This window comes from Schistocerca americana, chromosome 4 (genome assembly GCF_021461395.2).
Source record: "Schistocerca americana isolate TAMUIC-IGC-003095 chromosome 4, iqSchAmer2.1, whole genome shotgun sequence".
In the NCBI taxonomy this organism is placed as follows: domain Eukaryota; kingdom Metazoa; phylum Arthropoda; class Insecta; order Orthoptera; family Acrididae; genus Schistocerca; species Schistocerca americana.
In genome coordinates this window covers 435,915,017-435,930,648 of record NC_060122.1, presented here as the reverse complement: position 1 = coordinate 435,930,648, position 15,632 = coordinate 435,915,017, and the positions used below count along the sequence as shown (strand labels likewise).

At 36.9% G+C, this 15,632-nt stretch overlaps 1 protein-coding gene across 3 annotated transcripts in view; it reads right to left on the bottom strand.

Annotated features, from left to right (window-relative positions):
* The window catches only part of LOC124613181 (peptide transporter family 1), a 341,779-nt gene that overhangs the window by 41,080 nt on the left and 285,067 nt on the right, over window positions 1-15,632 (bottom strand). For all 3 annotated transcript variants that reach the window (XM_047141820.1, XM_047141821.1, XM_047141822.1), the window contains one exon: window positions 483-710. In XM_047141820.1, coding sequence (XP_046997776.1) covers window positions 483-710 — 228 coding nt within the window. The remainder of the gene's footprint in view (window positions 1-482; window positions 711-15,632) is intronic.

Sequence of the window (15,632 nt, the reverse complement as noted above, 5' to 3'; positions counted from 1 at the left end):
CAACCAGGAGTAGGCTATACTAGGACAAGCGTACAACTTGTTCATGTCAAACAGCTTAACTTTTAATCTTACAAAAACTGACATTCTGCAGTTCCAGTCTAACAAATATTACTTAGAGGTGCCATAAAGAGAGATCAAAAGGCACACAGTAGTTGAAATTACGTTGGTGAAATTCCCAGGCATCTTTGCTTTCAAATAGCTGATTGTTTTTTGTGTGAAACTTATAATCTCTGAATAGCTTTACTTTTAATGATTTTTTTTTTTCATTATTTTCTTTGTGAGATTAACAGAAGCTTCATCATATGCCTGATTTCCAAAAAGCTGTACATACCTTATTTGTTCTGTGAGACTTATTCATCCATACAAATCATATACAAATTCAAGCTCACTAATGTTTTACAAAATAACTATTCTCTCTTGTCATTTGTCATAAAATCTAAACATTAATCACTAAAAGCACAGATTTCAAGCAGTCACAGTACCTGAAGTTCATAGGCAATTATGGTGTCATTTTCGCTAACACTTCCATTTGTTGTGGTAATTGTATATTGCTGATTGCCAGAAACAGGCAAATTCTTTAGCTCCCACACACCAAGTGCTTCTATGACGTTATTTAGGTTATTATCTAATGATACATTAAGCTGAGTGTCCAGACCATTGAATATCCTCAGCTGTGCTTCACCCGATTTTGGCAAGACAGCATAAGTTGGCTGAAAAGAATAAATTTTTGAAGTGAGATTAATGCTAGATATTGATAACTTATCACAAATTCTTCTGACATTTGGAGCCAACTTGTGGAATATAGTTAAAAGGTAACATAACATTAATAAAAAAAAGTTTATGTTACTAATAACACGTATGAAGCATGTATGTCAGTGCTGTAAGCCAGTGATAAATAATTCACTCACTCACTCACTCACTCACTCATTGTGCCCAGTAGACATCACCAATATGGTTGTGATGTTATGTGCACTTAAGGTATAGCTAGTGGAAGTGTTGGGACATGTGGATCTCTCGATTCGTCAATGACTGAATTATCAGTGATACGAGCAGTGCAGATGTGCTAGTATCCAATGGACAGACATTGTGAGGAAGCAAGAGTATCATACAGGTATACCACTGGTGAAACCAGATAACAGGAATAGTGGCACTGAGAATGAATGATATGGTTCACCTGCCAAATGTGACAAAACATTGCCACTAAATATGCCAAGTGAAAGGAAATGCATAGAACCAATAGGGATATAAAAAATACAGATACATCACTGACTGGGAAAGTTAATACTGAAATTACGGACAATAAGACTCCTTGATACATTTATTACTATATAAATTATGAAAGGATGAAGATGAATAAATGTGGTAAATCTATTACAACTAATAATAGCCACATGAAAATAGCAACTTAACTCTGTGGGGTGTTGTTGGATGGCATATAATTAGAGCTACCAGAATATATTATGATGTGTACCAAACAAATAATTATTTAGTTGGCACTATGTAATTGATAATGAATGTAATGATGTCAGTAACCATATGAAAAACATGAGGAAAAAACAGACAGCAAGCAATATAGTAACATAAAGATAGTTGAGTAATAGCTTTGACTACTGACATTTCAATATATAACACTTCATTAATAAACTTTTTAAATAAGCAATCTAATCAGCATAGCAGGTAAACAATGTATGATAGCATAGTTTTGGGCACACCAGATACAAGAGGATAAAAATTTTATTCGAGCGATATTCCTTAAAGAACACGGAGTATGATAGTGGAGTGTTCCTTGATCTAGAAAAAGCTTTTGATTGCGTCAACATCATTGTATTAGTTGATTAGTTGTGGAACCTGGTTATTGGAGGGAGTGTCTATGTGTTAATAAAATTGTGTATGAGCAACACAATAAAATTTGTATTGTTTAAAATGAACAGTGGGTGTTTCAAATAGGGACCCCTTCTTTTCTTGAATTATGTTAATGATATATAGTACCGTTCTCCTAAAAAAATATTGAATGCAGACAATACATCAATTGTGTGCAAACACAAAGCCTATAATAGTCTGGGGGTGCTGTGCAACAGTGTAACAATTGGAATAGTTAAGTTTTTCAGTGAAAACCATCTAAAAGTGCTTCAAAGGCTGCAATAATGGAATTTAACATTGGCAAACAAACAGAATTTGGTATGAAGTTATCCTTTGGAAATAACTGTGTAAAAAAGAAAAAAAAGGACAAAATTCTTAGGAATCACACACTCAAGGACAATGTCAAATGTGACATGCACAAAGATGTCTTAGCCTGTAAACTGTCAAAAACATTTGCTATAAACATGATTAGCAAATATTTTATGGATGTATGCGCATTATTGACACAAAAATAAATAAATAAAAAAAATAAAAAATGAAAAAAATAAAAAAGTTATCAAAATTACATGAAGTACCAAACTTAGAGAATCATGTTGGAATTTGTTTCCAAAATTGGGCATGCTTATCATTATAGGTGTACAGATATTGAAAGTAATATTGTTTATGAAAACAATAAATCCAAACTATAACTGTGATGTTCACAAGCACGATACAAGACAAAAATTCAGATATGACGTGAATAGCCACAGAACAGTCTTATGAAATAAAAAAAATGAACTTCATGCTGGGCTGCAGCTAGCCAACGCCCTACCAACAGTCTCACAGCCCTTCCTACTAGTAAATTAAAAGACCAACTAAAAAGAATTTTAATAGAATTCCATTCTGTTATGTAGATGAGTACTTTATCTATGTGAAAAGTAGCCTTGCAAGTATTTCAAGCTCATAGTTTTAAGTAATTCACATTCGATCCAGTATTAAAAATATTTTTAATACTGTTGTTTGCATATAAAAATGTAAAATTTATTATTTCACATAAATCTTTAGTTTTATATTTGTAAACTGATGTATTCAAAAGAATAATCCGCATGATGTCCTGAAACTGTACTATTTCTAGGGACTGTATTTAATTACTCAATGTTGAATAACTGTAATAATATTAATAATAATAATAATATTAATAATAATAATAATAATAATATTAATAATAACAATAATAATAATATCTGTAGAAGAATTGCTACTTTCGTAATCTGTAAAAGGTGGTGAGTGAGAATTACTAACTCAAATGTATTTGAAAAAATAAAACATTAGAAATAAAAGAAAATCTCTTTCTAAATGGTCAGTGCATAGCCATATTTACACATGAACGTGTACTGTGAAAGTAAAATGCTTAATTCCACATCTTTGCAATTAATTATACTAATGATCTATGGAAAATGAAACTAATTAGCTAGCTATTAAGAAATTTTCATTATAGGATTTGTTTATAGCAGAAAATGTCATTCATTCAATAAATTATATGTCTGTTGTTATCATTAGTTCAAGCTTGGATGTAAAGGTTGCAGAGAGTTGCACATTCTGAGGTTTAGATGAGCACTGTAGTTAAAAAAAAACTATAGCTTTTATGCATTTTAGATTACATTTTGGTTATTTATATGCTGTGTTTCATGTGATTAAAATGAGCAGGTTTTTTGCTGAAAATAAATTCTATAGGATACCATTTTATGGTAATATTTTCAGCAGAATCAGCAGATATTTCTTTGTGAAGGATATAACTATGGCTTTTTACACCACCAAAGAATAATGGCCAAAAATTCTGGCATAGGGAGACTGTGACACAGGATAAATTTAAGTCATCACAGATATATTTTATCACTGCTACATATATAGGACAGAATGGAAGAAACTTCAGAACCCACTTAGAGATAATGATAATGGTTCCAGCTCAAAGTTGGCACCAAGTGTGCATTTGCATAAAACTGGTCACCTTATAACCAACATCCAAAAGAATATGCAGATGCTACATTTGGAAAGCAAATGTTTAATACTCTAGAAGAAACAGAGGTTCACCATGCTCTCATAAGATTCCCTGATTCTGTCTTGAATTTGCAGACAGATGTGCAATACGTGTCTCTTGGCAAATTTTGATGGTCTAAACAGAGAGGCATTACTTCTATAGCCCACTATTTTACTGTCACAAATCTTTAGTTTCACAGGGTAGCCCTTTAAATTTGTCCATTAATTTGGTATTGTAGTTGTGGAAAAGGAAATTTGTAATAACAGTCAGGCTTTATTAATATTTTGCATTTTAATTATCCACTTTCAGAGTTTTATGGATTTTTGTTTATGAAAGAGGGAATTTATGTCATCAATGAGGTTTTATTAAGACATTGCATTTCAATTGTCCACTTTCAGTATTTTTTTCTAAATGGGACTCAAACTTTTTACACAATTTTTAAGTAGTTTAGCACACATCAATGCCATGCATCAACCCATGGATCTTGTAGTGGAATGTAAGAGAAGCATACACTGAAGAATAACTTGGTCATCCCAGCCTCTGTCGTCTCGTTTAAGAACAGATTTGGTGAATTGCGGATAGTTAACTGTCACTGAGAACCACAGATCCTTCCATGATGCATGTGCATAACAAACACTGAGCCGTTAATTGCTGAACAGCTGAGTGTCATAGAAACCTCCCATGCCGAGTCTGTGGACGAAATTGGCGCTACCACTATGAGACAAATCTTCTAGCTCAACTATCACCAGATCTCATTAAGGAACAACAGAAGAAGCTACTTGCCATTCTTCAAGAGTTCTATGAATGCTTCAATCCACAGGTGAAGAGCAAACTAGACAAATCAATAGTGAGGCACCGGATCAGCACTGGAGACCATCAACCAATAAGCCAGAGAGCATACTGTGTGTCAGCAATGGAACGTCGAATAATTCACGACGAGGTAGACAAAATTATAAAGAATGACATCATTCAGCCTTCGCAGAGCCCATGGTTGTCACCAGTGGTTCTCATCAGGAAGAAGGAAGGCAGTTGGCACTTTTGTGTTGATTACAGGAAGCTTAATAAGATAACTAAAAAGGATATTTACCCTCTTCCATGAATTGATGATACACTAGATTGTCTGAAGGGGGCTAAGTTTTTCTCAACCATTGACATGTACTCAGGATCCTGTCAAATCAAAGTAGATGAGGCTGATCATGAGAAAACTGCATTCATCACCACTGAGGGCCTGTTTTGGTTTGTGTAATGCACCAGTAACATTTGAATGAATGATGGACAGTATTCTAAAGCACCTGAAGTGGCCAATGTATCTTTGTTATTTAAATGACAGTGTAGTGTTCTCAGAGACATTTGATGAACACACAAAAAAATTGAGGGTCGTTCTTAAGCGTCTCCAACAAGATGGACTGAAACTTAATCCAAGAAAGTGTCTCCTTGGAGCAAAAGAAATGAAAATACTTTGACACTATGTGTCAAACAAAGATGTGTGGCCAGACCCAGAAAAGGTGAGATCTATAATGGAATTTCCTAATCATAAAAGTATTAGAGATGTGAGAAGCTCTTCCTCGGATTATGTTCTTGTTAACGTCATTTTATCAAAGACTTTTGTATTAAAGCCAGGCCATTCCAAGAGTTGTTAAAAGCCAATGGTAAATTTATCTGGGGTGGTGCTGAACAAGATTCTTTCAATGTGCTTTGAAAAGCTCTTGACGACTGGCCCTGTACTTTGTCTGTATGATGAGACAGCACCTACAGAACTACAAACAAATGCCAGTAGGTATGGTATCGGTGCTGTTCTGGTGCAAATTTCAGATGGAAAAGAGAAGGTTATAGCTTATGCTTCTAGGACAGAGAGAAACTACTCAACTACAGAAAGAGAATGTCTTGCTGTGATCTGGGCCATGTGCAAATTTCGACAGTATCTCTGTATAAGGCCATTCACAGTTGTTACAGACCATCCACTTTGTTGGTTGACAGGTCTTAAGGGTCCAACAGGATGACTTGCCAGGTGGGCACTACGTCTTGAAAAGTATGACATTAACATAATGTACAAAAGTGGAAGAAAACACCAAGATGCCAACTGTCTCTCAAGAAACCCTGTGCAAAACCATCATGAGTTTGATGAAGATAGTGACTGTCTCACTGCACTCCAGGTTCTCTCTGCCGAGCAGGAGGAGGACACCAAGATATCTCAAATTATGCTTGCCTTAAATTGGTCAGAGGATGTGAAAGGACAATTTAAGGTAGTTAATGGATTACTTTGCAAGAAAAACTTTGATCCATTTGGAAAGAGGTGGCTGCCAGTGGTTCCTAAACAAATGTGCTTAGATGTTCTAAAGGAATTGTGTGACACACCTGCAAGCTGCAGGCTCAAGAAAACAATCATCAAAGGCACGATGCCAAACACTGCCCTGTTTTTTACCAGCCTGGTGACCTCATCTGGATCTTCACTCCTGTTCGGAAGGTTGGTCTCTCTGAGAAGCTCTCAGGCGCTACTTTGGACATTATAAGGTTGTAAAACAGTTGTCTGATGTTACTTATAAAGTTGAAGATTTTGACCCCAACACAAGACCATGGAAGATCAGAGATTCAGTCCACATCCTTCGAATGAAGCCCTATACGGATCCTGCAACCCAGGGTAAATTTGAAGCTCCAGCGACAGGCAACAAGTGGAAAAGTGATGAAGATATTAGCAGCAAACAAAATTCTAAGAAGATCACTGCCAGGGCGAACATCAGTCATCGGGAGTCAGAGTATGCAGGACCGATGACTCCTTCCCAGACTAGGAGGACGTAACACTGAGACGCTGTTTTCTTAAGGAGGGAGCAATGTTGCAGAAGAAGCTGAGCAGCACCGTCACTGTGGTGTAGTGGTTATGATACTAGACTGTTGCATGGAGGGTCATGAGTCCAAAACTCACCTGAACTGTAAAATTTTAATTTCTGCATTTGGTTCTAGTACATTCTGGAAGTATCCACAAATGTCAAGAATCATTGTACTGGAATGCTATGTAACTGTATATATACACTATGTGTTATGGCCAGAGGCAGTTTGCTCTGCACTCTTGTATGTTGAAGTGCTGAATAAACCCTCGTTATGTGAAGTTGATGTTCGTCATTCATCTAATTACAACTTCTTCTACATGACAATCTGAAAACTGTGATATTTTGCTTTACAAACTGTATCAGAGGTAATTTCATGATCTGTTAAGTTAAATTCCATAACTAGTTTTGTGAAAGGATACAAGTTTCTATTGTAAATTCAATTATGTTTTATGTCAAGTGATCATGTTATTGTAGTATCTTATATAAGCACCCACAGCAGTAGCAGTATTGCATCAGTCTTTAGATACTAAACTCATGTCAGTTTTACGTGTGTTGTGATACAATAAACATTTTAGAAGTATTTTGTGGCTTTCAGCTACATGAACTTAATGCAAATTGCCTTACTACATAAAATTGAACCCAGATGACATTTTAGGTGGAAGAACTATATAAAATCTGAGTTATACACCTCAATCATCTCTCTGACAATTAATAAGTTTAGTAACTGAAACATAGCCCCAAAAGTTGGTTATGTTTTGACTAGGAACATCACATATTATAGGGCCACATCATTTTAGTGTCTTGTTGGAGATATCATCCACCTCATATTAATTTATACTTTTTAGAGTCTTGATGATCTTCCTCATTTTAGGTGGTTATGAGAGATCAATTTTTAATTCACTATCTGCCTTTGTATTGCTTCTTTAGTGTACTACCTTGCTCCCTCTTCTGGACTATTGGTGCCAATTTTCCCATGTATTTTCAAAAGGTAATTATTGAAAATAACATGAACTGTATTTTACAACACACCCACTCACTTTAACAGAAACAATGCCATCATCTATGACTTCCTTTCCTGTCTCTCTTTCAACAGTATTTCATACTGTTTTTATTTTGTTGTTTGATCTGTCAATTTCAAACAATACATGCATATTTCTGAATTTCTTTTACAACTATTCTTAATATGTTACAGTACTATAAACAGTAGGAAAGCATTTCTGTGTCATTACTTGTTGTGGGAATATCATACAAGTTCTTTTTTGTGGTTGTGATGTGGCAAATGGTTTCTTTAATAACTTACCATCATTACATTTAATTATCATCTTAGGACAACTACTTTCAAATATGGATACAAACTCGATAAAAATATATTTAATTTTGAGTTAGCATTAGGCTAATTTTAAACTTCATTTCAATAAACAATTTTGAATATTTCTGTAAAATCTTCAGTAGTTTTTTCCATTAATCAGCCTCACTGTTCCTGAGCTGTACATGGAATAATTAAGGTATATAATGGGACAACTGTTCCAATAATCCATTTACCACCAGTCTCTCTCTGGCTACACTGAGTAACTAAGGCAGGGAAATTTATGACTAACACCAAATTATAAGTGGCTAACGGCACCTCTAGATCTAGTTTTCTTACAAGAAAGTTACATTAAAATCACTACAAATTAATAATCCCTTTCCTTTGTCTGGCAGAGAGCACAGTAATTCATGAAAATTTCCCAGTCAATCAACAGAAACCTGAATACTGTAACAATCACAAATATTACATTTTACAACAGTATCTCAGAAGCATATGCTTCTATATCGTTACCCGTACAGAATTTACTTATTTTCACATTTTGATATTTATCTCTCTTTTCTGAATGCGATAACTTCTCCTTTATCCATATGGGATTCACACGAATATGCAGTTATCTTATAACCGTCTGCTTCAATAAGTATGTGATGCTCATCATAGGATATGAACTAGTGACAAAGATCAAAATATAGAAAATTTTCTCCAATAAATGGATGAAGCATGCTGACAACAATGATTTGTCAGATGAACTGCACTGGAGATAAAAAATTGATTGGAAGTGTTATGAAATCCTAAGTTTGTATGGATGACCCATTTACAGCATATTAGATTAGATTAGATCAGTATTTGTTCCATAGATCATGTGTATGACACTTCATAATGATGTGGAACGTGTCAGGCTAATAGAATATATCTACACAAGATATTACATAACACAAAATATTACATGACACTACATTTTTTTAAATTTTTTTGGTGGGATTTGGGGAAATTACCCACTTACTATATCCAAAAATTCATCTAATGTGTACAAGGAGTTGCCATTAAGAAATTCTGTTAATTTCCTTTTAAATGCTATATGGCTATCTGTCAGACTTTTTATGCTATTAGGTAAGTGACCAAAGACTTTTGTGGCAGCATAATTTACCCCCTTATGAGCCAAAGTTAGATTTAACCTTAAGTAGTGAAGATCATCCTTTCTCCTAGTGTTGTAGCCATGTACACTGCTATTACTTTTGAATTCATTCGGATTGTTACTAACAAATTTCATAAGTGAATATATATAGTGAGTCTACAGTGAAGATCTCTGGCTCTTTAAATAAGTGTCTGCAGGATGATCTTGGATGAGCTCCAGCAATTATTCTGATAACATGCTTTTGTGCAATGTATTGTATTGTATATTTATTGGTCCTGTGAATCATACACTGTACAGGGGTGCATAATGATATAGGACACTCTTTTACTCAATGAGGAGTTGTCCCATAATACGATGCCATACGAGAGTAGAGAATGAAAATAGGCCTGGTAAGCTAATTTACTGAGATGTATATTGCCAAAATTTGCAATGACCCTAATAATATAAGTAGCTGAACTCAAATGTTTCAGCAGATCTTCAGTGTGTTTTTTCCAGTTCAACCCCTCATCAATGCATACACCTAGAAATTTTGAATATTCTACCTTAGCTACCGATTTTTGATCGAAGTCTATATTTATTAATGGTGTCATTCCATTTACTGTGTGGAACTGTATATAGTGTGTTTTGTCAAAGTTTATTGAGAGCCCATTTGCAGAGGACCACTTAATGATTTTCTGAAAAACATTGTTTACAATTTCACCAGTTAATTCTTGTCTGTTGGGTGTGATAGCTATATTTGTATCATCAGCAAAAAGTACCAACTTTGCATCTTTGTGAAAATAGAGTGGCAAGTCATTAACGTATATTAAGAACAGCAGAGCACCCAAAACCGAACCTTGCAGCACCCCATTTTTGATTGTTCCCCAGTTTGAGAAATCACCAGTTTTTTTGCATATTATGTGAGCTGCTTATTTTAACATTCTGCACTCTTCCAGTTAGGTACAATTTAAACCATTGGAGCACTGTCCCATTCATACCACAGTACTTGAGCTTATCTAGAAGTATTCCATGATTTCCACAATCAAAAGCCTTTGAGAGACCACAAAAAATCCCAACAGGTGACTTCCAGTTACTCAGAGCATTTAACATTTCATTAGTGAAAGTATATATAGCATTTTCCATTGAAAGAATTTTCTGGAAACAAAACTGACATTTTGTTAAAACTTTATTTTTACAAAGGTGTGAAGCTACTTTACAATACATTACTTTTTCAAGAATTTTGGATAAGGCAGTCAGAAGAGAGATTCGGCAGTAGTTGTTGACATCAGATTTATCCCCTTTTTTATGCAGTGGTTTAACAATGGCATACTTCAGTCTATCTGGGAAAATACCCTGCTTCAGAGAGCTATTACGTATGTGGCTAAGAATCCCACTTAGGCTATCTCTTGGGAGCAAGCTTTTATCATCCTGCTGAAAATGCCATCAATTCCATGTGAGCTTTTATTCTTGAGAGAGTTTATTATCTTCCTAATTTCAGAAGGAGAGGTGGGTGGAATTTCAATTGTATCAAATTGTGTGGGTAAGGCCTCTTCCATTTACTGCCTCGCTTCTTCTAATGAACATTTAGATCCTATTTTCTTTACAACATTTAAAAAATGATTATTCAGAATGTTTTTGACTTCTGGCTTGTTTGTCAAGTTTGCATATAAGTAGCAGTCATCTGTTCTGAATTATAAAAGGCAGGATACTTCTAAGACAGATACGTCAGCACTTCTGTTCATGGGAATTTTAATGTCTCTTGTAACTAAGAGCTCACATCTGTCTCTCTGTTAAGTTGATCACTGTTGCTACTGAGTTATCCGTTTCCCCTAACACAAGTTGGGTGACGTCGTTGACTTGTACAACAAATTTGTAATAGTACCGACATATGGTTGCTTCTGGATGCAACATCTACTTTCTCTCATGAAATTCTGCTGCTGTAATGGTAAGTTGGATGTTTTACATTGTAGGGGCCCTGATGGCTTTTTCGGGTTTCTGTGGAAGCCTAGAAGTAAAGCATATCAGAAGCCAGAGGCAGCTAGTGGACACAGTATGTTGGCATGCTACTGGCATCAATAAGGCTAGCACCACATTCCTGGCTACACACCAGAAAGAAGTTTCCTCAGCAGGCCAAGCCAGGCAATTACTACACCTTCAGGCCATGAAATTGTTGTCCTGTATAAAGCTCAAAGAGGTAAAACATCATAGCAGCTGAGTTACTGACTTGTCTATAAGCTTGCCAATTTCAGTTAAGGGATGAGCGATCTATCAGAGCCTATTGGAAAGAAGGGGGTACAATGGGTGACGAGAGGATATGAACCTACCAGCAATCATGATAAGTTTGAGCCTTCGCCATTGTGGAGACATCTCCTTGTACTGATCCCTCTCCTGTGACTTAGTACCATATCTGGGCCACTACAGCAGCAGATGCCTGCCCAGGTGGGCAGCAGCAGCAGACTCCTGCACAGGTGTGAAGCAGTTTGACTCTGGGGTTTCGTCACCTATCTTCTCTGGTGCGTGGCACCACGGTGCCTTGTGCCACTATTTTTTGGAGCAGAACTTCTCAACAAGAGGCTGGTTTCCCCTACCAGCACCCCAGCCACCCACAGCACTGGTGATGCCAGCTTGCGGTGCGGCTTGCCATACTGAGTCAGGTATTGCTAAGGTGGGCATTTGTGTCAGTAAACCTGGGAGCACATCACAGCCACAGACCAGGCAGCAGCTGTCAACACATGTAACAACTGAACACTCGTTAAGAGGGGGCATGGCCACTGCACTGTGGTGTCCATTTGTAACTACACAAGTTATGACGAAGAACTTGTCACATTGCCATACTTTCAATGAAGCCTCCACTGTCCAGCATCCTCACCTCAACCCCTGCCACTGACCATCCTGGTATAAGTAGCAGCCTGATGCCCCTGATCTACTTCAGTCAACATCAGAACTGCTGGCATCATCTACAGTTGATGTCAGATGATTCCGATGGAAGGAAGACTGACTTTAACATCCTGTTACCATCAAGGTTGTTAGAGGTATAGCACAGGTTCAGATTGTGTCAAGTGTCAAGGATGAAGAAGGAAATTGGCCATGCCTTTTCAAAGGAACCATCCTGAGACTTGCCTGGAGCAATTTAGGAAAATCTTGGAAACCTAAATCTGGATGACTGGACAAGGGCTTAAACTATCAAATGATTCTGTCAGCATGCAAATGAAATCACAGCAGCAGCCAGCAGTACCAACACAGTAGGGTGAGTAAGAAAACTGTTGTCCTGCTTGTGGATGTGGGGGAGATTGGCTCTACATGAGAAATACATCATAATTTGAGAGTTACTTTGTTCAGGCTACTAGAATCAGCTGATTTATCACGGTTCCTCATGAACTGTAAAGAAGATTTTTTACAGCCTGTTAGAGGTACACGGTGTAACATGGTGGGGCACAGTGCACAATGTGCAAAATCTGTGTCAGTAGTATGTCAAAATATATCTTTGATGATCCATAGTAGTACTTAGTGGGACAACATTCCACACAGGGAAACTGTTATCTATGCATTGCTGTGGCAAGGGGTGACTAAAGGAAGGTGCCATCTAAACTGCAAACAAGAAAACTAATGTCGGATTTGCACAATATTGTACTTGAGGGGTGAGTGTGGAGCCGGATGTACCAGTTAGTACACTGTGAAGGAAGTGAGGTGTTGGATACTTCACATTGCTTTGTTAGAAGGGGCACTGTACACAGCAAGTGGGAACTGGTGAAGAACAGTATCCATGAATCTCGATAATTTTAGCAGGAAAGATAAAAAGATAAGAAAGGGAATTATTATGCGAATTTGAAGGATGATGTGGATCCTTGGAATCTAACCTTGATCAGCTGTGTGATACTGTTAGAATTGCATTGTGTAAAAGAATAGAGCAGCTACTGAGGACAAAAAGAGATAAACAAGGGTTTGAGGACTTTTTCCTTCAAGAACCTTTGACAGCAACACCCATGATGCAAAATCAGATACCACTGAGAAATAAAGCACTAGAGAACCATAAACTATATCAGTTGCTTCATTATTTGTGCCCATTATGGAAGAATTTATTGAACGTAAGTTATCCAGTGGGATAATAAATGGAATGGTAGTCCATGGGATGCTACTATTGGGGTTGTGGTGAAGAAATTGTCAGATGGTCCCAATAAATATTGGTTTCTTGTGACTATAGACATCTTAACAGTAAACAAAAATGACAGTGATTACTGCAAAGCACATTCCTAATATCATAGAGACCACTGACAATTTAGGACAGTGCTGATATTTTTCCACTATGAGTTTGAGAAGGAGATACCACCAGACAGAGGAAGCTCCAGAGGAGCAACTAAGGACAGCATTTTCAGTCTCCTGGGGTCATCATCAGTACAGAAGGTTACTGTTTGTACTGAAGAATGCTCCAGCAAAATTTCAGCTTTTATCAGATGGGATTCTGAGGAGATTAAAGCCTGGGCATTGTTTGGTATATTTGGATGATATAACTGTGTTCTTGAAAGAGATGGATGAACACAGGCAGCAGCTGAGAGACTTTTTAAAAGATTGCAATAGCATGTTTCATATTGAGCCCAGAGAAGTGTCATTTCATCAAGCAGGAAGTCAGTTTCTTACATTGTATAATCAGTGGGGAAGGAGTCAAGATGGACCTGAAACTGATATTAGTGCTACAATACTTTTTGATTCCTAAGTCAGGTAAGGAGTTACTGTTGTTTCTAGGACTCTCAAATTATTATTCTCAGGATATCAGAAAGAACCTGTGTTACCATGCAACACATCCAATAAGGTGCTGGGGTATGTACAGCAAAGAGGTCAGTGGCAATGAGTGTCCAATAGTTTCTGATTCACATCAGATCATCACAAATAAAAAGGACTTTTCCACACTGGAGAAAGAGATGCTTAATCTGACAAATGGAATTACATATATTTGGTGTTACTTATAAAGGGAAAAGTTTAAAGTAGTTGCAGATCATGCAGTTATAAAATGGATTTTAGGCTTGAAGAACATGTCCAGTAGGTTAACAAGGTGGGCATTGAATGTGAGTGAATTTAATTATGAAGTAGTATGTACACAAGGGAAGAGACATGGAAAAGCAGATGGGTTGAAAAGGAAAGTGAGCATAATACAAACATGGGGACTTAGCCTTGCTGAATGGCAAGCAGTGCAAAATTCTGACAGTGACTGCAAGATATAAAGGACACAGCTGTCATTCAGCAAGTGTGATGGTCTGTTGTGTAAGGTTATGAGGTTGGGGCCACATGTAGTGGTGACAGCAGAAAACAGAGAGGAAGCACTTGAAGGAAGGTCACAGCCACAGGCTATCCAGACATGTAGATTGTAGGGGAAGTGATTGGACAGTAGCAGAGAGGAATTGGTGTAGAGGAAGAAATGAAGATGTAGACCAATGTGTGAGGAGATATGTGCAGTGTGCAAAGAGTAGATATGAGCCATAAACAAATGTTAGTTCAGAGACCACCAAACCATTTGAAATGATTTGCAGTGTGCAAAGAGTAGATATGAGCCATAAACAAATGTTAGTTCAGAGACCACCAAACCATTTGAAATGATTGGAATGGATATGTAGGCTCCATTTAGCCAGACACTTAAGTCAACAGTTACTGATCGCTCTTGTAGATACGTGGAAATTATCGTAATCCCTAATCAGCAGGCAGCAACAGTTGTGCAAGCCACAGTCCACAATTTGTTATTGAAGTTCAATGTGCCAGAGACCACAATCATGGACCACAGGACAAATTTAATGCCTGGCTTAATGAAACAGTTATGTATGTCTCTACAGATTCAGAAAGTAAGAACTAGTCTGCTACAGCCACAGCCAAAACATAGAACAGAAAGGGTACATCATGCTGTTAGGAAGATCCTAAGTCACTATGTGAACTCTGACCATAATGACTAGGAATATGTCTTTCCTTTGTAGTGGCAGCTTACTATTCGAATGTTCAAACCAGTAGAGAGCTGTCCCCATACGAGGTGACATATAGAACAAAAATGAGTGCGAGAGAGGAAACAGTGGTAGTGGGACATATTGTACATCAATGGGAGAAAAAGGAGACATGGAAGAAAGAGATACATAGTGGCAGTAAGAGGGTGATGCTGAGTATGAAAGCTTAACTATAAAGAGAGACTGGGTAAAAGGATTTAAAACGTTCTGTGTTAAAAGAGCACAACTATGTTCAGATGCAAAATTTCTGGTGAGGAAGGCAGAATGGGGATTCAGTCAGCTGGTTCCCCACTTTTCTGTCATTCTTTTAAAAAGGAATATATTCACCTTTATTGTGCTCTGACAGCAATATTTTTGCACTGGTAAGATATTAGTAGATCTGGATCACATATTGACAAGGATGATTCATCATGGATACTGTAAAATGAGAGGAGTTGTAATATGTCTTTCAAGTGTATAAATGAGAAAGGAGGAATAAGAGATAATTGTGAGTCCACAGGTATTACAGTCTTCTTTTACTACATCTATA